This window comes from Terrapene carolina, unplaced genomic scaffold (assembly GCF_002925995.2).
Source record: "Terrapene carolina triunguis isolate 2854851 unplaced genomic scaffold, T_m_triunguis-2.0 Scaffold33723, whole genome shotgun sequence".
NCBI classification, from domain to species: domain Eukaryota; kingdom Metazoa; phylum Chordata; order Testudines; family Emydidae; genus Terrapene; species Terrapene triunguis.
In genome coordinates this window covers 4,317,879-4,339,670 of record NW_020698074.1, presented here as the reverse complement: position 1 = coordinate 4,339,670, position 21,792 = coordinate 4,317,879, and the positions used below count along the sequence as shown (strand labels likewise).

The following is a 21,792-nucleotide window of genomic DNA, read 5'->3' as shown; positions in this document are numbered from 1 at the left end:
AGAGGGCTATGGCCACTCGCTTCTGGACAGTCAGGGCTGCTCGCATGCGGGTGTCCTTGCGCTTCAGGGCAGGGGACAGCAACTCACAAAGTTCGAGGAAAGTCCCCTTCCGCATGCGAAAGTTTCGCAGCCACTGGGATTCATCCCAGACCTGAAGCACTATACGGTCCCACCAGTCCGTGCTTGTTTCCCGGGCCCAGAATCGCCGTTCAACAAAATCCACATGCCCCATTGCCAACGTCATGTCCTGGGCGCTGGGGCTCGTGGTTTCTGACAGCTCTGTGCCACTCTCCGACTTCAGGCTCTCACGGCGGTGCCGTAGCCTCCTCGCCCGATTTCTCTGCATCTGCCTCAGGGAAAGGTGTATGATAAGCTGCGAGGTGTTGAGAACGGCCACAAGTGCAGCGATGGTCGCAGCGTGATCCATGATCGCAGTGCTGTGGCGTCCGCGCTGTCACTGACCAGAAAAGTGCGCGAACTGATTTCCCGCCGGCGCTTTCATGGAGGGAGGGAGGGCGTTAGTGACGGACGGATGACGACAAATTTTTTTTACCCAGAAGGCATTGGCGGCTCGACCCAGAATTCCGATGGGCAGCGGGGACTGCGGGAACTGTGGGATAGCTGCCCACAGTGCACCGCTTCCAATATCGACGCTCGCCCCGTTAGTGTGGACTCACAAAGTCGAATTACTGTCCTTAGTGTGTCCTTAGTGTGGACACACACGTTCGACTTTGCAATATCGATTCCACATATTCGATTTAAGTAAAATCGAATTACCCTCGTAGTGTAGACATACCCTAAGAAACATCACAGTTTTGAATACAGATTCACTGACAAACTCTTCTAAAGGAGTATTGTCCCCTGTGGGTATAGTGAAAGCAGAAGAAATATTTAAAAGGCAGTTAGTAATGCATTTTGACTATGCAAACCAAGACACTTGTGATTAGAAACAAATCATACAATGTGATTAGACGAGATAAAACTGAGGCAACAGGTAATCAATACAGACACTTTCACATCTAGGTCACTTGTTCAATTGTAGCCCAGGATAGTAATAACCAACGGAGTAATGTTCTGTAATATTTAGCCAGCAAGCAGCAAGCCAGCTGCTTGCTGGCTAAATATTAAAGGAATTGGTGGATTATGTCTCTATCACAATCACCACCATCACTATTCATTACCTTTTTGGTAGTCTGACTGGTCATGATTTAATAGGCATGAACAATTTTTAACCTTTCCCTCCAGAATGGGGTAGAAGCACACTGCAAATAACCATATGATCTTATTATTGTAGACCAGCCTTGCAAAGGTCTGTTTGCCCATGCATGTATGGCCAGTAATTATTTTGACAGATCAGTAAGATGTCATGCATTTTTTCATTATCAAATTAGATGGCAAAGGAGTACATTTTATGTCTGGATAGCTACAGTTTCATGGCAGTTTTTCAAGGCTGCTGTAACCCTATTGTACCTTACACCAGTTTTCTGTAGCTTTCATTCACTAAATTATGCTTACAATCAGACTACAAGCCTTCTGGGGCAGGGACCATGTCATGTCATCGTCTTTCCTTTGTAAACGCCTGACATATTTTTGGGCACTATAAAAATAAGTAATTATCACTGTCAATGTAACTCTTTGCCTATTGACCAACAGAACACTTCAACATCCAGTCCTTTCAATCCAGCACATTTTCAGAAGTACTAAATATATAATTTTCAAAAAAAAAAGGCACTAGTAGCATAACAAAGAGAAAACAAAAAACACATATTGAAAAATAAAATTTAAAGTGATACCCAACATTAATCTACAAATATTCTTTTTAAGACTCCAACAGTCAATAGTGAATAAATGTTTTAAAAGATTCATGATACCTAAGCCACATGACTTCAAGTAGTGGGACTGGCAAAACTCTTGTACTTGTAACCTATTTAATATATTTATTCCCACAAAATGACCAAAAGCCAGTTAGCAGCCACAGTAAATGAAGTCGTCTACACCTCAAATTCTGCTGTACTGATCATCCAACTTCAGCATTTTTCACTAACTCTTTTGAGGTTCTATATCAAATTCTAACCCAGCTACACTCATTTAGGCAAACAATCATCACCAGATTTTCTTAACAGTATGTCCATCTGTTTGCTTCATGCACCCTATTATTCAGATAAATGGATCATCCATTTGAAGCCAAGTATTCTTCTGAACCATTTCCTTTTACAGCAAGATAGATGTATTTCAGCTTCTTAAAAATCTTAAGTCAGCACTTAGCTTTATTTCACTGTCAGTGTGTGGAGCTGTTTAAAAGAATAACCCTTTTTTCCAAGGCTTAGCTGCCTAACATTTCCACATACTAAACTAATTAAGTCACCTAGTAACTCTACATAAACATTGTTTAATCTCTAGTTTATCTCATCACTACTTAATTTAAAAACAATGTCAAAAAATTATCTACTTTATTTAAAAATCCCCAGTCAAGGATAGCATTTTAATTTAAAAAGTGAAACAACTTCATTTTCTGGTTTCCATTAATACTCGAAATAATTACTCCACTTTAATAATATATATTAAATGTGTGTTGGAACTGAATAAAGGCGTGTCAGCACTGGATCAAGCATTTTTCTTTCAATGATGAATTTATTCTTATCATCTGATATTATTATTTGTATTATTGTAGCCCCAGTCATGGACCAAGACCACGTTGTATTAGGTACTATATTAACACAGAACAAAAAAAGACAAACCCTGCCCCAAGGAGCTTACAACTTAAGTATAAGAGACAACAGATGGATACAAACAGAGCAATAGGAGACTAGAAGAATACAATCAGACAATAAAGGTCAGCATGTTATGTTGTGCTTTCACACTAGCAGCCTAACCCATTGTCAAGTTGTTTGTAGGCATCAGAGCAGAGGAAAGTTTTGAGGACATATCTGAAGGAGGATAATCCACAATCAGCAGCAATCTGAACATGTGTAGCATTATGAGGGTTTTCCTCAAGGCCCTGGGTGGAGGTGACCCAGACATGCTTTCGTTTTTGCTTTTTTAGTTCCAAGAACTCCTCTCCCTAGTGTCCCCACAATCTTTAATATCTAGAAGCTGTATATTTTTGTCTTAGTTTTACAACGTTTGCCCCATTCTGAGCGTTTGCTAAGATCACTTACTGACAATCACCCTCCAATAAAACTTTGAAACAAAATTCTGAGTTCAGCTCCTAAAAATCACACACAAGCCACAAAACAAGCAAGCCATGTCTACATGTACAGCGCTGCAGCTGTATTGATACAGCTGCACTGCTGCAATGTGTCCAGTGAAGACGCTCTATGCTGATGGGAGAGAGTTCTCCCATCAGCATAAAAATACATCATCCCCACGAGCGGCATAAGCTATGTCGGCAGTAGCTCTCCCGCCAACATAGCGCTGTGCACACTAGTGCTTATGTCGGTGTAACTTATGTAGCTCAGAGGGGTGAAATATTCAAACCCCTGAGCAACATAAGTTTCCCTAACATAGGCAGTAGTGAAGACATAGCCTCAGTGACCAAAAGGAATCACTCCACTAACTCGTCCAAAATATGCACTTTTTTTGGTAAGTTAGCTGGCCAAAACACCTCGAGACCACAAAATAATCCTAGACTGGAGTACAACTATCAGAAACTATCACTGTTTGAAAAAGAAGATGCATCAGTACTGTGAGAGAAGCACCACCATGAACCAGGATTTGATAACCACCAGTTTAAAAAAAATCTAGACAGCTGTGACATATTTAATATTTAATAAAAAAGTACTACAGAGCCCCAGGATAGTCACTGATGGGTAGTAAAAGAATTAAGAGAAGATGTACTGCTATCTTTACAAACCTACTTTTGATGGTCCTTCGAGGATGGATAAGCTCTCAGAGACCTAGAAAAGAGAAAACGTGCCCATTTGATGTGTGGGGGGAAAAGTCGGCAAATCCACAGAATTACAGCAAATCAGATAATTCTGATGCCTGCTAAATTGCAAAACACAGATAAAAAGGAAATGAATTTGTAAAAAATAAGGTGATATACAAATGGTATGAAGTAATCAAAAATTAATCATGCCAAAGTAACTATTTCTTTGACAGGATAACAATATAATGGATAAAGGAAATACAGTGGACAGTGTCTCTAAACTTCAGTAAGACATCTGACATGATCTTGCACAACTGTCTCACGGGAAACTAGAGAATGAAGAAGGTTGACTAGGCTATTGCACCAGAGAGAAGAATCTGGGGATTAGAGTAGGATGATGAATTAAATAGGAGTCAACAATATAATGATGTCACCAAAAAGGCAGATGCTATATTGGGTCATATTAGTAGACATATCCTATTAAAAACAAAGAAGGTAATTGTTCTTCTGGGCACTTGGGCCTTGACTGGAGTACTCCAACAGCTAGAACCCTGTAGGCAAACTGCACACTAATAATGTACACTTCACACTAGCAATGTAAACCAACTGTTCACATTTGGACACAATATTTTTAAAGATAAATTACAAAGCAGTAAACAGTTACATATTAAATTTATAAAAGGTTTGGAAAATAAGACCAATGTGGAAAGGGTAAAATAATTTGACTTTCATTCTAGAGATAAGAGAAACAAATGGCCCTTGAATTATTTAAAAATATGAAAAAGATCTATGATAAAGACACAGGGATAATTTATTTTCATTAGTCATTGAGGATCAGATCAAAGGTCCATCTAGGCTAGTATCCTGTCTTCTGACAGTGGCCAATGCCAGGTGCCCCAGAAGGAATGAACAGAACAGGTAATCATCAAGTGATCCATCCCGTCGCCCATTCCCAACTTCTGGCAAACAGAGGCTATGGCACCATCCCTGTCTATCTTGGCTGATAGCCATTGATGGACCTATCCTCCATCAACTTATCTACTTCTTTTTTATGGGACACTTTGGAATTCAACATTAGCAGAAAATACCCTATAATAACAATCAGACAGCAAAAAAATGCTGCCAAAAAAATGCTGGATCATTCCAAGGGATGCTTTTAAAATGAATTTACTACTTGTGAGAGGTCCCAGTCCAATAGCCATGCAAAGTGATATCTGTTTCTCTACAGAACAAGACCAGCACTGAACTCCTGAGAATGCAGAGTTGTGGCGGTTATACGAAGGAACGTTTCCCATCCATCCCCACTGAGCAGCTGTCATGGCAAGCTAACTTCTCTTCTGGATGGTTTGACCTAACACAAAGACAGAATTTAGGACTTTCAAGGGTATATATGGTGGTTCAGCACAAAAGCACAGGATCATACCGTTCTGGATAGGACCTGAAAACAAACACACAAGCTCATGGATTCCTAGACTCAATTTTACACATTTCCTTGTACATTGTATTTATCAAGCTTATACTTAGTCTGTTTTCATTATTACCACTCCAATTACTAGCAGCTGAAATAAATGATAGCTCTAATTATTATAGTCAGCTGGGATAAAATCATGGCCCAATGAACTCCATTTGAGTTTTGCCACTGGCTTCAACAGGGCCAAAATTTCACCTATCACCTAAAAGAAAAAAGAAGAGAGGGGGAACTGTTTAGAAAGAGATGCAGTGAGGATCTTCCTTAATTATTTTCCCCACCACATGCTCAACTTACAGAAAAAGGTTATATCATCATTATTCAAAGAGAAAACACACCACTAATAGCCTTTCAAAGTTATGTTATATGGGGAGGCATTCAGGAGCAGAGGTTGGTGGATTTATCCTTTGAACAAAATCCACAAAAGAATGAGTATACAAATAATCTTTCTTTATACAGAAGCAATTTAACAGGAAGGTAATAGTTAAACACCCTGCTTCTTAATAGAACTAGCCAATAAATCAATGTCCAAATTTATATCACTGCTCTACTTAAACATAGCTATAAGAATCATTTAAACCTTACAGCATAAAAGTCAGCTGATAATTTTTTTCTGACTAGCACCTAATAAAAATTCATTCTTGCAGAATTGTGGAAAAGTTAAGTACAGTCCACCCTTCTCATAAAGTTTCCTGTTACAAGGTTGCATGGTTTACACATATGTTGTATTTTATTATTTAAAAAATTCCTCCTTATAGCACCCTCTTTGTTGTAACACTCAAATATACTTTGCCTCGAGGCCAGCACTATAATAAAAGTAAAATGAATTCAGACAATTTGCTGAGAAAAGCTAGGTGGAGGGAGGGAGGAGTGGGTTTTAAATCTTTTTGTCTTCTTTTTTTGCTTGTAATATTTTCATGCAATAATTTTTATTTTCTTTCTTTAAAACACTTTTTTTTATTATTTCCTTTTATTTATACAGTACCTGTGGAATAACTTCCAACAAATCTGTGCAGTTCTGAAAGCCATTTTATGATCTTGGAATCCTAATTTCAAAATCAGAACATGCTTGATAACTGAACTCTACAGACTTTATCAGCTTATTTCAAGAAGCTATATGAAGTGAGCTGAATTCACTGATCATTTTAAAGCCATTTTGTGCAATTAAATAAAAATGGAGTATAAACATTTTTCAGTGAAAATAAAGACACTGTGCATAGAATTAATATACATCACTATAAAAGAACTTCAAATATACTGTACGTACACATAGAGAAAATGAGCTCTGTCTAGTTAAGTATCTTGTGTGTCAACAATTCCCACTACTGGGATGTGAGCTATCAAAAAAGCAACAAAGAGTCCTGTGGCACCTTATAGACTTTGTTGCTTTTTACAGATCCAGACTAACACGGCTACCCCTCTGATACATGAGCTGTTAATGCATTATCTATTTAGTCCTTAGATCGAAGACAGCATTAAAGTTTTATCATCTTTTTTTTTTTAATTCAAGAAGCATTCAGGATGTTCATACATGCAGCTCAATGTATCATTTTTTCCCTCGCAACAATCATAAAACCCATCTGATACTTGGGAAAGGTTGCTTCCTATTATGGCATATGGCCATTGCCACATTTCATAGGCACTTTAGATAGAGGCCTAGGAGTCAGGCAATTAGGAAACAGTTTGGGAAGCACAGGATCTCAGTATCCAGTTCTTCATTATTATATTCTCACTACATTTTTAGTTTATACATATGTTGGCTGTTTTCCTGATTACTACTTGCTCTGGCACATATCTGATTGCATGGATTTTAGGAATTTTTATTTATATCACAATATATAAGCCTATAGAAACTTCGGGCAATCACTTCATTATTTAAAAATGCTTCTGCACTCTTTCATACATCTTCATCAGAAATCTGTTCATCTTACTTAGAAACATCAATATCTCAAACTCATTTTCTATTATTAAAAATATTTATAAAATACTTTGGCATTACGTAGGACTTTACTGACAGTTAATACATCCCTCGCCCAGAGAGTTTACAGTCTAATGGCCAGATTGTGGCCTGTCCTGAACAAGGCAGTATAGGGGGCATAAGATGTCCCCTTACTTCTTTGCCCCTGAGCATCCTACTACCACTTCCTATATGCAAGGGGAAGCAGGGTCCACAGAACTGGTATATATCCCCCTTAAGATTTGTGGGAAAGGATAAGAGTGGAATGAACCTTGATTCCAACCCCTTCCCACCATGTCAAGGAGCCTATGCTGAGACAAGTGTAAAACTGTGGCATTTTACTCTCTTTCTGGAGCAACTGGGAGACTGATTTATAAAGTCACAATCTCACTCCTGGACTGATCCAGGGGAAGCACAACAGCATTCTGTCCCTTACTATGAACTAGATCACAAACTGATAATTTAGCCCTAAGTAAGACAAGACAAATAAGTCAAGACACAGAATAACATTTATTTCCATCTTAGGTATTGCCCTCAGAAGACACTTAACCTGGTATCTAAGCATCAGATTAGAAGGAGGCTGTGGAGATTACTGATAAAGAGGCACAAGGGATTGTGTGAAAAGCTTAGAGTTAAAGAAGAATTTGAACAGAGTGAGGGAGAAGAGAGTGTGATGGATAAGGACAGGATGACTGTTCCTAACATGGGATCAAAATCATAATGGCAAGAAATAGAAAGCTAATAAAAAAGCAGGGTGGGAGACAAGAGTGGAGGAATAAGGCAAAAGGAGTGGCAAGAAATAGGGCTGAAGAGTGGATGAGGATGAGAGCGATTCTGAAGTTATGCAGGACAAGAAAGAGAAATCTGCACAAATTTCACACTAAATCTTACATCTGTGTGCCAGAGTTTTTGTGAAGTACATTTCACTACTTTTTAAAAATCATTTTGGAGGGAGGTGGGGGAAACGCATTATAATTGCAATGATAGTCTCCTCTACTGCATTAAACAAAACAAAACCCATTAAAGCACCTATAGAGGCATATAATACTGACAGCATGTTAAGAAGTGAACAGTTCACTCTACCACCACCTGAACTTTTCAAGATGATTTCAAGATTCTGGTGTCCTTCTAAAGCCCTTAATGGATAAGGGTCTAGCTAACAAACAGTAACAGTAAAGTTGAAGGGCCTCAGAGTGAAATTTGTGGGAGCATTACATTAGCAGTGGAGAGCTTTTGCTTGTGAACTGCATGCATGGCCCATATCTATCCACTTTTAAAACAGTGCATGACGCTCTGCTTTATACAGGCCTTCTCTAAACTAGAAAATAATCCTCCTAAAAAACCCCAACCAGCCACCAAGGCTTATTCAGTAAAAATAAAGAGCTGCTTTGAAAATAAACACCAATACATAGTCCATGTTGTTTAAGAGCCACACAAAATTATTAGGGTTTTTAGAACTGTCAGTAAAATTCAGTAAACTTTCAGTAATATTACAGGCTAATTTGAAAAATATAAAATTAAAATCCTTAATTGAAAGGCATCTTTTCCTGTATGCTTTTTCCCCCCCTCACTTTAATTAAAACCAGAGTACACAAACTCTTTATACATAGGGACTCCATTAATGACTCCCTGGTCCAGCTCCCCATATACTCAGTTTACAAACTACAGCTGGTTTGCCAGTTGCAAGTGCTGGTCTGAGAAATCACCTACTGTTTGTTAAAATGGGGTTCTCAGCTACTCATAAGTGGGGTCTGCTGCAGAAGGACAGCTAATAGCGTCCAATTAGGCCTGGAGAGGAAAATTAATCATTCCAGAGTTTTATTGGAGGGGCATAAACGGAATCAATGGGCATTTTTAAGGGGGAAGAGGACTGCAGGACAAAGATGAGAAGACAAGGCCTGGGGGACAGTAAGAGGATGCTGTCCCTCCCATCTTTGTCCCCAGATATGCAACCCCTGCAGTGGCCAGTGCATTGCAAGATAAATATCTCTAGTACATTGTAACTAGGCTTAAGAGAAAACTACTCTGGATGTAGGACTTCTCTGCTCATTCCACATGGGTATGTGGACCCTCATTTGTACTTTAACTACTATATAAGAGTGAGGTGGTATTATTTAATCATATATGTTTAATTGGTTAAAGTAGAAATGATTTAATTCTCTAGTGTAGAACTATCCTGTTTTTCTTATACAAAGTAAAAGTGAGGGAAAAGGGTATGAGAAATAAGAGTAACAGTGGGAAAGAATGCAAATGTGTGAAAGTGGGAGAGAGTGAATGAATGGAGAGCAGGTGACAATGATTGGGGAGTATGGACAGAGCCGGCTCCAGCATTTCTGCCGCCCCAAGCAAAAAAAAAAAAAAGCCGCGATTGGCGGCGGCAGTTCAGTAGCAGGTCCTTCGCTCCTAGAGGGAGTGAGGGACCTGCCGCCCCCGAATTGCCGCAGGTGCCGCCCCTCTCCCTTGGCCGCCCCAAGCACCTGCTTGTTAAGCTGGTGCCTGGAGCCGGCCCTGAGTATGGAATGAATAAAGAGGGAGTGAGACAGAGAGGAAGGAAGGAAGTGAACGCAGAGGGACACAGAGTGTTTGGGAGAGTACACTCAGATCTAAAACTTGGGCCTGGATGGTCATTTGTTCCACCCACAGGAAAAATATTAGAGGAAACACTGCTCCACCGGCCCTCTGGCAGGAGCCATGGAGACGCACTCATGTCCTAGTTTCCAAGAGGTCTGCAATGATCCAGCCATGGATATGTGCACTCTTTCTTCTCTCTCCTATTCCCAGGGGTTATTCAGGGGCCTAGCATGCACAATCTACTTCTGTATGGCTGTGCAGAGGTGGTGCAGCTGTCCAAAATAGAGGTAATCAATCATTATGGGGGTGTAAATATATTTGGGCAAAATATATACTTATAGTGTTCCTGCAAAACTTGAAGTCCTCATATGCATCGTGCCCCAAACAAAGAACAAGTCTCACTTGGTGCCAACACCCTCTGATTCATCTTTTCCATTAAGAAGCAAGTTCATTCTTCCTACAGCTAAATTTCATATGTTAGGATGATATGTTTACTGCCTATTCCCCAGCCATGTTGAAATTGGTACATAAAGATTATATATTACTGCTGTATCACACTTTGATAAATTAAAACAGTATCAAGGTAAACATTCAGAGGTTAGAAATGTATTTCTGTGCACCTATAAACCATAAAATTCACTTGCTTCATTCCATCTAAATCTAACAAAAGCCACAAAATTTAACATCGGGCATCATTACTACTATCTGGCATGCTGAAAGAAACACTAATCTGGCATGTTGAAAGGTTCAGTTAAGTACTTTCCATCATTTAAACGGAGTATCTCCTGTGCTTCCAAGTGTGGCATACAGACTATGCCCACATGGCAGCTGGGAGGTGTAATTCTCAACACAGGTACACAGGCATATGCTGGATATGCTCGTTAGCCCTTAAAAAGAGCAATGTGGCCATGAAGGCTCAAGCGAGTCCAAGCAGTGCCCATGCCACTGCAGCCAGGGCTATTTTTTAGGTGGTAGCTCAAGCAGAGCCAACATGCGTGTATGTCTAACCACAATGGGAATTACATTTCCCAGTTGTTGTGTAGAAAGACCCACAATGGCTTTAAATTAGCAAAAGGAATTACGGTACTAATATTCAGGGCCACTGCCCCAAGTGGTATATTGGATTCAAGTTATGCAGCACTGCAGTAGAATCGGTACAATATCTATTTATTTTCATATTATATTTAATTTCAATTTAATCTCCCTAACATTTTCAATATTCTGCAAAATTTTCCTTAAATACATAGCCACACTGTTAATGGTGTCAGCTCTGACAGGGCATTTGGGTGCCAAAAGCCTCAAGGAGGTGTGGCAAGTCATTTTGATTTTTGGTAAGCAGGAGCCTGTTGAAGCTCTTTGGCTTTCTTGGGAAGGGATGTATTTCATCCTTCACTTCACCTTTGTGGGCAGAGGTGAGGTAACAATTTTGGAGGAGATGGAGGACTTCTTCATTCTTCACCCAAGCGAGACTTGATGACAACCTGCAATATCACATACACACACTAATTTCTGGCATTACAAACTGTAACGGGGTATTTCAGTTTAATGATTCTGCTAAAATGATTGGAAGCAAAATAACTAACAATATTGACATTTAAATTATCCTTATTAGAATTCAGACTGAACACCACACTAACACTCATAGGAGACACTTTCAGAGATATTATTTAAAGCTGCTGGTAGAGTTAGGCAGACATCACTGCATCAGTTGATACTGAAGATTATACTTGAAACCAAAAAGGCGAGAGGGAGGTAGAGTGTGTGTGTAAAATGAAAGCTTAGTTTCTCCAGCAGAAGTCTAGCCAAATCTGCAACAGTTTCTCCCTCCCCCCCCAATGTTTTTCAGTAAGTGAAAGTCAAATTCACCTCCTCTGGTTTTCTACAAAAACCCCATAAACCATGAAAAACATTTGGTTTTAGTCAATAAAATACTTTCTGCGGAGCAGGTTTTCACCAAAAGTATTTTTGTATTTTCCACACCTCGTTAAGTCTTACAGTAAATGCACCTGTAGAACCAGACCATCGGAAGCAGTGTTATAAGTGTAGCAAAACCAATGACTGTAACCAGAGGACCATCTAGTGGTGGTTCGGCCACATCTCATGCCCTGCCCATTGTGCTGTAGCTCTTTAAGGGAAATATAAATATACACTGCTGTTTCTTAGAAATAAATCATAAATTTGTAGAGGGGCAACTCTGGCAGCTTCTTGAGTGCTCAGAGTTCCTAAAGCGTGATTATTTGGGCAACAGGCCTGGGTATGAGAAACTACAGTGGTTGCATTAATTGATTCACTGCTCCTAGCAATGAATGAGGACAAAATGTGTCCAAGCAGACTCTGAGATTCGTCAGCAGCTTTTGATACCAATCCTAAAGTTCTGTTAACTCACTAGTAGATCCTGGTAGGAATGGATAAAGTTGCTGTTGAATGGCTCCATTCTTATACCCAGAGGACAGTCATGGGCAATATTTCCTCTATCCCAAGAGTTCTCTCCTACAGCATAACACAAGAGTCCCCACCCCTGTTATCCCACCAATTCCACGTATATATCAGGCTGACAGCATCAGTAAAGAGACATTGGCTGTACTGTATTCAATATAACATACCTCTCCAACACATCTCACCGAGCCAGATCAACACAATAAATAATCCAATGTTACAGTGAGTTTGAGGCTTGGACAAAGGCTAGCTGACTGCAACTTAGTCCAGACAAGACAAAGATAAAGTTGGTAGGTTGGGGGAAGGAGCCAGAGAGTTAGTTGGTAAAGCTTTTATTGGTGCTCATGACTGAAAGAGTCAATGCTATTTGTAAAAGTATATAATCTAAGTTTATTATTAGAGATGGACTTCTCTTGGAAGACAAGCTAGTGGCGGTCGCCTGGAGCACATTTTCCTCCAACCTGGCAAGATGAGTCGTCCTTTACTCTCTGATGTGGACCTTATCCGTATCTTTGTGACTTTGAGACACTTTACTCTAAAGTTGTTTCACAAAGAACACACCTTGAGAACAAGCAGAAAGTGAAGTTCACACAAAATGTGGTGGACTACTTATTACAGAGTTTCACATTGGGAGCACATTATGCCAGTGCTCCACCATTTGTATTAGCTACCAATAGGAATACAAGATAATGATTTCAAACCATCTAGGGCTGTTAATTTGATACTGCCTCTTTCTTTGTGTCACTCTACCACAACTGCCGTCAGTAGAGAAGCTTGAGTTGGAGTTCCCCACTAAAAGGGAGAAAGTGGATGGCAGGGTCCTGCAGAAGGGGTCTTCCACTTTGGAACTTTGATCAAACAAGTTGGGGAGTGAGCTCAGATTTGTCAACTTTCTAGACATGCAAGAAAGTGCCTTTTTGGGGGGAGAGGCCCTCAAGGAGAGGGGATGGTGACTCCCAACAGGAGAGGACTGGGGAGGTTTGGGCTCATTTAACTCATATCTACTCATGAATATTTCTCTGTCAGCCCTTAACAATGTATTGTTATTTGTGTTATGTGTTATTTTATGGAATGGATGACTGGACATTGCATAGTCATCTAGAAAAATGTATGTACAAAACTTCAAGTTAGGAACCACAATTTGTTTAGTTTCAATTCTTTTTATTTTCATCCTATAATTCACAGTACCTTTCATTCGGGGGAAATATGGGAGCCCTCTAGTGGTTAAACACATGCATATTTAGATAAAGTCAGATTTTGATACCCCCCTACTCAAAATGAGTAGCATTAACTTCACAAGTAGTCGAATTGACTTCTGCAAATAATGCTTCAGTAAGGCCCCCAAACCTGCAAAACACTTACATATGTGCATAAATAAAGCATGTGCAAAAAAGTGTTTCCAGGATAACGGGAGCAAAGCATTTAAAATTTGGCTGCAGAAGTTAACTGAAGACTGTAATATACTGAATAACAAGAGGTCTGCTTAACATTTCAAAGGATAACATTACATAGACTTTCTTTTAAAAAAAGATTTAATAGGGCAGATGGAACAGAAGGTGGAAAAGCCAAAAACAAAAAACACACACACAGACACACAGCAGTCCTGAGAGTAAAGAGGACTACTCTATTTTTATTGTCCAACCTTGGCAAAATGCATAACATGACTTAAATGTATTAAAACAAAAGAAATTTTCAATATCTGAATTATTACAAGGAAATGAAATTTGGGTTTTATTTGTTTTTTAATATAGTTTTAACATAAAAGTGTCCTTATGAGCTAATATCCTTATTTCAACAGTTGATTTTTAATCATCCTAGTATATTCTGTATTTAACTTTCTTATTTTAGGTTCATTGATATGTTACAAACAAAAGCAAAACAAATGATACTTCCTAACTGTTCTCATCCAAACTATTAATCTAAAGATGGTAGCATCACAAAAACTCCCAAAAAGAAGCTTACTAGTATTTTCAGAAGAGGCCCAGGATTGAATGAGGATCAAAATAACTATTCTTGAGGCCCTACTTAATTTGCAATATTGCGGATCCCGCAATATTAGGTTTCCACCACAATTTTATCAGCTGCCTGTGCGGCTGGGTGTCCCGCTGTCAGCCGGAGCCCCAGGCATTAATGACCATAATATTGTTGCAGCAAAATGTCTGGCATAACATAATACCTGAGTGTTTATATTGTTCCAGGAAATTTTTCTTAAACAAAATACATCTTCTCTGGCTTTTCCAAATTACCGCAATTAATAAAGGTCCATTATTACTTTTGAGCTATTTTCCATGTCTTGTCTGCAACACAGCCACAATTATTTGACAATCATTCCGCAATTCAAGTAGGGCCTTAACTATTCATCGATTCCTAGACATTCCCCGCTAAATGTAACATAGCCCCAAAGTGGGAAAGCTTGCATATGCCACAAGCTCACATTGTTCTTGATCAATGTATAAACTTTAATCCACAATCTAAAATTCACTTAGAATTAATTTACCTTTCACACCACCAAATGGTCCATAAGTCATGTTGCAGGCTGTTCGCTGAAGATTGTGTTCATACATAAGTTTGACATGATACTGGTTCCCATGTTCCACATTTCCCACAGTTCCTATGAAAAAACAAGGAACAATATATATGTCTAATTTTTAACTCTTCTGGCTCACGTGAAGAAAAAACAGGAACTTTTTTAGATTATTTAAGAACATTATATGGTGAGGCCTTATCTATTATTAGTTGTTTTGGGAGGGGTGCGAAGGTTGACAATGATATATTTTTAGGAAAGTGGCAAACGTGTTTATTATTTGTACATCAGCAGTACATAGAGGCCAAAAACAGGAATGGGGTTCCATTATGCTAAGCACTGTATAAACAAAGTAAGAGATAGTGCCTGCCCTGAAGACGACTCTGTGTTTGAGCAAAGGAATCTCACATCTTTCGACGATATGTGGTTCAACTATTTGATCAGAAATCAATTTACTCACCCAAAGAAGGCAAAACAAAATGTTTTGCGTTACGATTCTGCAGTTCTAGGATCCAATAAACAAAGTATGCCTCACAATTTATTTCAGCCAAAACATCTTAATCTCCTTAAAAGAGACTCTAAATTAGGCAGGGGTGAAAGTAACTTTAAAGATTTACCGGTACGCCGGAGTCCTGAGCGGGCGTGGCCAAACCCGGAAGAGGCGTGGCCTCAATGGGAAGAGGCGGAGCCTTTCAAGATTTAAAGGCCCTGGGGCCCCAGCTGTGGCTGGGAGCCCCAGGGCCTTTAAATCACACCGGAGCTCCCAGCTGCAGAGGCAGTTGGGAGCCCTGGGGCTCAGGGGCGAATTAAAGGGCCCGGGGCTCCAGCCGTCACGGAGCCCCAGGCCCTTTAAATCACCACGGGAGCCCTGCCGCCGCTACCCTGGGGCGCTAGGGCTGGGGTAGCAGTGGCAGGGCTCCAGCAGCGATTTAAAGGGCCAGAGGCTCCGGCCGGTGCGGGGAGCCCCGGGCCTTTTAAAGCGCCGCCGGAGCTCCGGCAGCGGGGCTCGGGCAGCGCTTTAAAGGGACCGGGGCTCCGGTGCGGGGAGCCCTGGGCCCTTTAAATCACCGCCGGAGAAGCCAGTCCAGTCCAGCACGACGTACTGGCTCTTGCCGATACACCGTACCATACCGGACCAGCTTAGTTTCACCTCTGAAATTAGGCCACATCAGCTCATAACTCAGTTTTTGCAGTATGTTTCTAATGGTTGACAGAAAACTGATAATTATCCAAGTAGTGACTCAGTGTAGGGCTGGACACTACAGATGGCATATACATAGTTTGTTAATTCCCCAAACATTATAACAACTTCAAGTTCCTGCAGATAGATGCCTGGAGATATTTCAGAGGTATATAATCTATATCTCAGAGGTATCTGCAAGAGCTTGGAGTTGGTATCTTTGGGAAATTAATAAAATTTGAAAAATGATACTTTTAAAATTTGGAAAAATCTCTTGAGAACCAGAATAGTAAATTTAGGGCTGTGGTTGATGCAATGCTCAATAATGTAAGGATTATGGAGTCTAAAATGGGGATTAGCATCAAATGAAGCACCTATATTCCATGCTGCATTATCTAAATTGAATCCAACCATTGTTGATTTGAGCTTTTCTGCCTTGAGCTCCGCAGATGCAAAAGTTTCCTACCACACCAAATAATACTATTACTTGCAGATCCCAGCCCTACTACATCAACAAAGAGAGCACAAAGTTTCCAATCGTGAACAAATCTGTACACCACTACTTGTTCAGCTACAGACTACCTGTCAGTGGATCCATCAGTAAGAACAATAATAAACCTAACTTTCTGTAATCGTTTGTGAGATATTAATATAGTCTGGTCAAGATTAAGGAGGATCCTTTTGGCCTACAAATTGGGGATTATTTCAAAATCTCTAAAACTGAAGTCATGTTTAGCAACTGTGTAAGAAGTGTTAAAAAATGAGGCACCAAAAGGAGTTTGTTCTCTGTGTCTTAGAGATCCAAGAATTCAGTTTCATATTTGATTATGTACTGCAAACAATACAGCTGCATCAGTCCTGTCTACACTCAGACCTTCTACACTCTAAAGGAGAGGAAGAATAAGCAGGTTTACCCTTTCATTTTGCTGTTCTGGCCTCCTCACCTTCACTAATACATCTTCCCCAAAGCTACCCTCCAAACCTCTAAGCTACTTGCAAAGATTATTTTCTTATTTTAAAGCAAGTATCAAGCATTTAATGTTTAATAAAATTTAGCTCATTTTTTAAAACAATTATATTTACAGGGCATCTTTATCTGCGAACAGTTTGCTCATTAGAGCTCTGAGCATCAGCTTCTGTATTCAAAGTTGTAACATAAGAAGCTTTTATTGACAAACATATACTACTATTGACATACTTCTATTGACAAACACAAACATTTACTTTTGCTTGTCCATGCTCAAGTTTTAATATTAATCTGCCACATGCTCTCTAAAATAATTCTCTGAATGGTAAAGCTTGTAACAAAGCTCAGAACGTGCCAAATGGTTCAGCAGCAGAGCTACTGCTTCCACAAGCTAGATCTGCAACATCACTTTTCAAGCAAAGGGGAACTTGGAATATTGAAGAGGTAACACTAGTGCTTCTCTTTGAAGAGTGCAGTCTACATAACTACAACTCATTAATGCCTGGGCACAGAACAATTCAGCACACTCAGAGCAACTGCCTGCTCTCTATTAGCCACAGGGTACATTTTATACACAATTGCTACTATATGACAAAGAAGGACCAAGAGTGTGTAAGAGAAGAAACATCAGTTCAGAATGGAGGGACAGTGCGAGAGTCCTTCAAACACTTTGAGACTTTGCACTATCAGTACCAGAGAAACTTCTCATTACACATGCCTAGTCAGGCCAGATAGCTAAACTGATCAATAGCAAAAAAAGAAGGTAGACAGAGAGATAGACAGCTATTCTGGACAGTTTTTTTTTTTTACCTGAGACAGCATACACACACAGTTTTCTGCAATGCAGTACAGCCAGATGAAGTAGTTCAGTACCACTGACAATGAGGGGGGGGAAAAAAAAGGAGAAAATTTGCAAGTGAGTTTCCAGTAAACTGCAGCACTGAGGGCCTAATCTAAGACACGCTGAAGTCAATATAAAGCCTGCGGGTGGACTTCCCTGGGCTTTGGATCAAGCCCCAAATTCTCAAGTGTTAAGTACCAGCAAAATGAAATATTGTGCAACTAAACTATCTTTCAGAATTAAAACATCTGAAATTATATTTGACAGCTAATAGTTGTTAAGTTCTCAGTAGAACCCTGAGACACATTTTGCAGATGTGAGCACATGAAGCAAGCAAGCTTTTTCTGATTCAGCCTGATCCTGTTATCTAACAAGCTAGTACTAATACTTCCAGTGAGAAAAATAATGGCGGGCAATTATGTGATTGTCACTTTAGATGAGCATCATTTGATAGATATGGATACTACTTTACATCCACAATACAAAATTAAAACCCCATTATACAAAGATAGTCACAATATTTTGTATTCTGTGCCCATCCTCTATACACGAATAATCTCATTTACTGCAAAGAAAAGAGCTCTTGCACTATAATAATAAATAATAAACAAAAAAATTAGCAGCAGCAGCAACCTTTGGTTAGTTCCAATACCATAAGACATTGCTGTATCTGTGAAGTACCTTCAAGAGCACCCAATTAAAAAATGAAGGGTGTTGAGAACAGATATAGGTATTACTCTTAAATTGGCTTATAATAAATAAAATAGCTTGCAAAGCAACATGTCTGATGCATACTTAGTAGACAAGTATGTTTTTAAAGAAGCACAGCAATGTTTACATGCAGCATCAGAACATAAGTAGAGGACATTTGGGGATTTTAATATAACCTAACCTAAGACTTTACCTTAATGAGCATAAACATTTTTTTCCATTTATGCTCTATACCATATAAAATCAATAAGCAGATTAAATGCATAATTCAGCATTCATGAATTTCTTTTAATGGCTGTAAGAGTCACACACTGCAGTGCCAAGAAGAATATGTTGATTCAAATGAGATAGCTCACACCTAAACCCCAGGCACTTTACAAAATTGATCTAGATGGTCTTTAGGGAGGCAAGTTAGCTACTATAACAAATTAGCCTAAAGCCTTCAAATTAGTGTAATCATTATCAGCAACATGGACTGTTTACTTACGAAACAAATTTTCCTACTTCCACCTGGAGTATTGGATCTCGCAGTTGCACTTCCAGGAGCAAATCTTCAGCTTGCATTCCATCTCCAGGTTTGACAGGGTGAGGATTAAAGATTCGAAGATATCCCATATAACTGCCAACAGTTATTTTATCTGTAGAAAAATTTCCAACAAGAGGAAAATTAGAAATAGAGAAATAAATGTGCTGCATATGTGCTTCAAAGTGTACCCTTAAAATGATGGGATGTTTACACATAATTATGCTGACATTCTGCAGCCTAGACACTTAAATATTTCAACAGTGAGAACGAGGAAGCAATAATTCTCAAACTCCAGTCCAGTCTCTGAAATCCACTCTCCGAGTGTAGCCAGTACTTCCAAATGTTCAGCTCCCATGTCTTAAAGATTTGGCAACACTCTTCTCACCAAGCAAGCAGCAGAATGTTGACTTTTAAAAACTGGTAACAACAACGTTATAGATGCTATCCAGATGAGAAATTGAAGCCTAATTATTACTTTTTCAGGTCAATGTATCATAGAATGGACCAAATTCAGACTTGACATAAGTGGGTGAAACTCCCATTGACTTCAAAGTGGATTTGGTTCAGGATTCCTATAGTAATAATATTTGTTATGAAATAGTATTTAATAAAAGTCAGCAAAGATTCTTAAGAAACACAAATCTGAAGTAAGTAAACAAAAATGATTACAGAAAGCCCCCCGTACCTCAGGAGATCAGTTCTGCTCAGAACTCCCAGAGAAGACACTAACATTTATCTCTTCCAGACATCGATCCGTGTCTGAGGTGTATCCAATAAATCCTGTCCATAAGTCACATGGACTTACTCATAGTACAAAAGATCGGACTGTTTCAGAGTGGAGGCAGCCAAGGTTTACCAGGCTTTTAGCCATTTGGAACAGTTCCACAGGACCCCATTTCACGCAGGTGGAGAAGCAGGCAGCTATCTTCATCTCTGCTGTAGCAAACATTCATGCTGCAATTCATTCAACTCAGAGCGTGACCTCTGCCCCTTGCACCCTAATCTCTGCCTCATCCATTTCTGTCACAATTTATCTGTATATCATACTGACAGATGAAGATGACAGTCATGAAGACATTTGCATGTCCCTTAGCTCCCTAAAGCTATCTCATTTACACACACTTTACAAAATATTTTTCTTACATTTGATAAACTTGCCTAAAGGGGGATATTTTTTTTTTCATCCAGATGTGCAGGCAGTCAGGTTTACCTCTTATTTTATTTACTTTTGATCAAACTCCACACCAAAGGGTCCCCATCAAGTGCTCTGGCCACCCTTAACATATTTATAGACAACAGAACATAGGAAATGCAAAGTAAAATAATTGACCAAAGCAGCAATACTTCTTCCTCCCACCTACCACTACTGAATATCCAGTAATATGACCTATACAGTTTAAGCTCTTCTCCCCCAGCAACAGCACTTTCCACTAGACAGAAATTCCATCTTCAATTGCCTCAGCTAATACCTGCTCAGAAAGATAGCGGGAATTTGATGATTTTTTGGGCATGCTACACCGCCTATTTCAGACTTGGGGAGCAGCACATTTCAAAGGAAAGGAGAACACTCTGCCAGGAGCCCTCCTCCTCCACCCCCCTTTTTGGGTGGGGGAAGAACAAGGTGGCGGGGAAGGGAAGAAATCAAGCTCAAGGGCTTTTGCTGATTACAGCTGGGGCAGAATGGCACAGAAAGGCAGTTTCAGGTAAGCAGATCCTAAAACACTTAGATTTATAGGTCAAAACTAACCCCTTAAAACTCTTGGTAACAGGTCCCAAACGCTACCCTAGCTACTTCAAATGCAAGCTGACCTCAAACATAACTTCTCATGGCTCAGCTAGCACTAGCTTCATTAAACTAGCAGTTACTTTCCTGAATTTCCCACCAAAAGATGCCCAAAACTGTATTTTGCAATTATACTTGATAAGTGTTTTTCCCTTCAAGTGTATGGCAATGTTTTCAACAATTCTTTAATATTGTATACACACTGAGGTAATATTAAAAATATGAAAATAGTGCCACATACTTGTGAAAAAATGCCACTTACATGTTCCATGCTCTAGCAGGGTTTCTTGAAAGCAATGACATCATATAAAATGAAATGATGCATTCTAGAATATCTAAGTGAACTCTGACAACAAAAAGAAAAGGGGCGGAGGACAAAGTGTAGTAATATATGCCAAATGCCTCCTACTTCATCTCGTTAATAAGCATTTAGCACATGTTGCTGGAGTAAATAAAAATTGCAGTCATGTTTCTGTCACAATCTGAAGGCCAACTCAGAATTTCTGTTTACCTTGTCCACTGCCGCTGTTGTCAACATCAGCTACACATAAACACCCTTGATCAAATTCTTCTTTTTCTCCAAGAGCTGTTGACCACCAATCTCGGGCTTTAAATAAAGACATTCTTCTTCATGCTAAAAGGAAACAGACTCTGGGGTAAAATCCATACTTTTCATATCAAGTTATACAGATCATGTTAGATTTTCTAGTAAGCATAGTAACCTAAATTATTTTTGCTTTGATTCCACACCAGCTCAGTACAAAAACAAATTAAATCAGGAATTCTAAATGTCCCTGTGGAACTCGTTACCAGGGGATGTTATGAAAGCCAAAAAACTGTAACTGGGTTCAAAAAAGAATTAGAAAAGTTCATGGAGGATAGGTCCATCAATGGCTATTAGCCAAAATGCTTTTAGGTGTCCCTAAGCACCTGACTGCCAGATGCTGGGACTGGACCACA

General features: G+C 39.5%; 1 protein-coding gene across 1 annotated transcript in view; it reads right to left on the bottom strand.

Moving 5' to 3' along the window:
• Positions 1–21,455, bottom strand: part of LOC112104953 (protein PTHB1) — a 471,161-nt gene extending 449,706 nt beyond the window's left edge. The window contains exons 1-4 of the mRNA XM_029914226.1: positions 21,344–21,455; positions 19,011–19,161; positions 17,782–17,846; positions 14,798–14,911 (exon numbers count right to left, since the gene is read on the bottom strand). Of these exons, the coding sequence (XP_029770086.1) occupies positions 14,798–14,911; positions 17,782–17,846; positions 19,011–19,161; positions 21,344–21,455 (442 nt within the window). The remainder of the gene's footprint in view (positions 1–14,797; positions 14,912–17,781; positions 17,847–19,010; positions 19,162–21,343) is intronic.
• Positions 21,456–21,792: the final 337 nt, after the last annotated feature.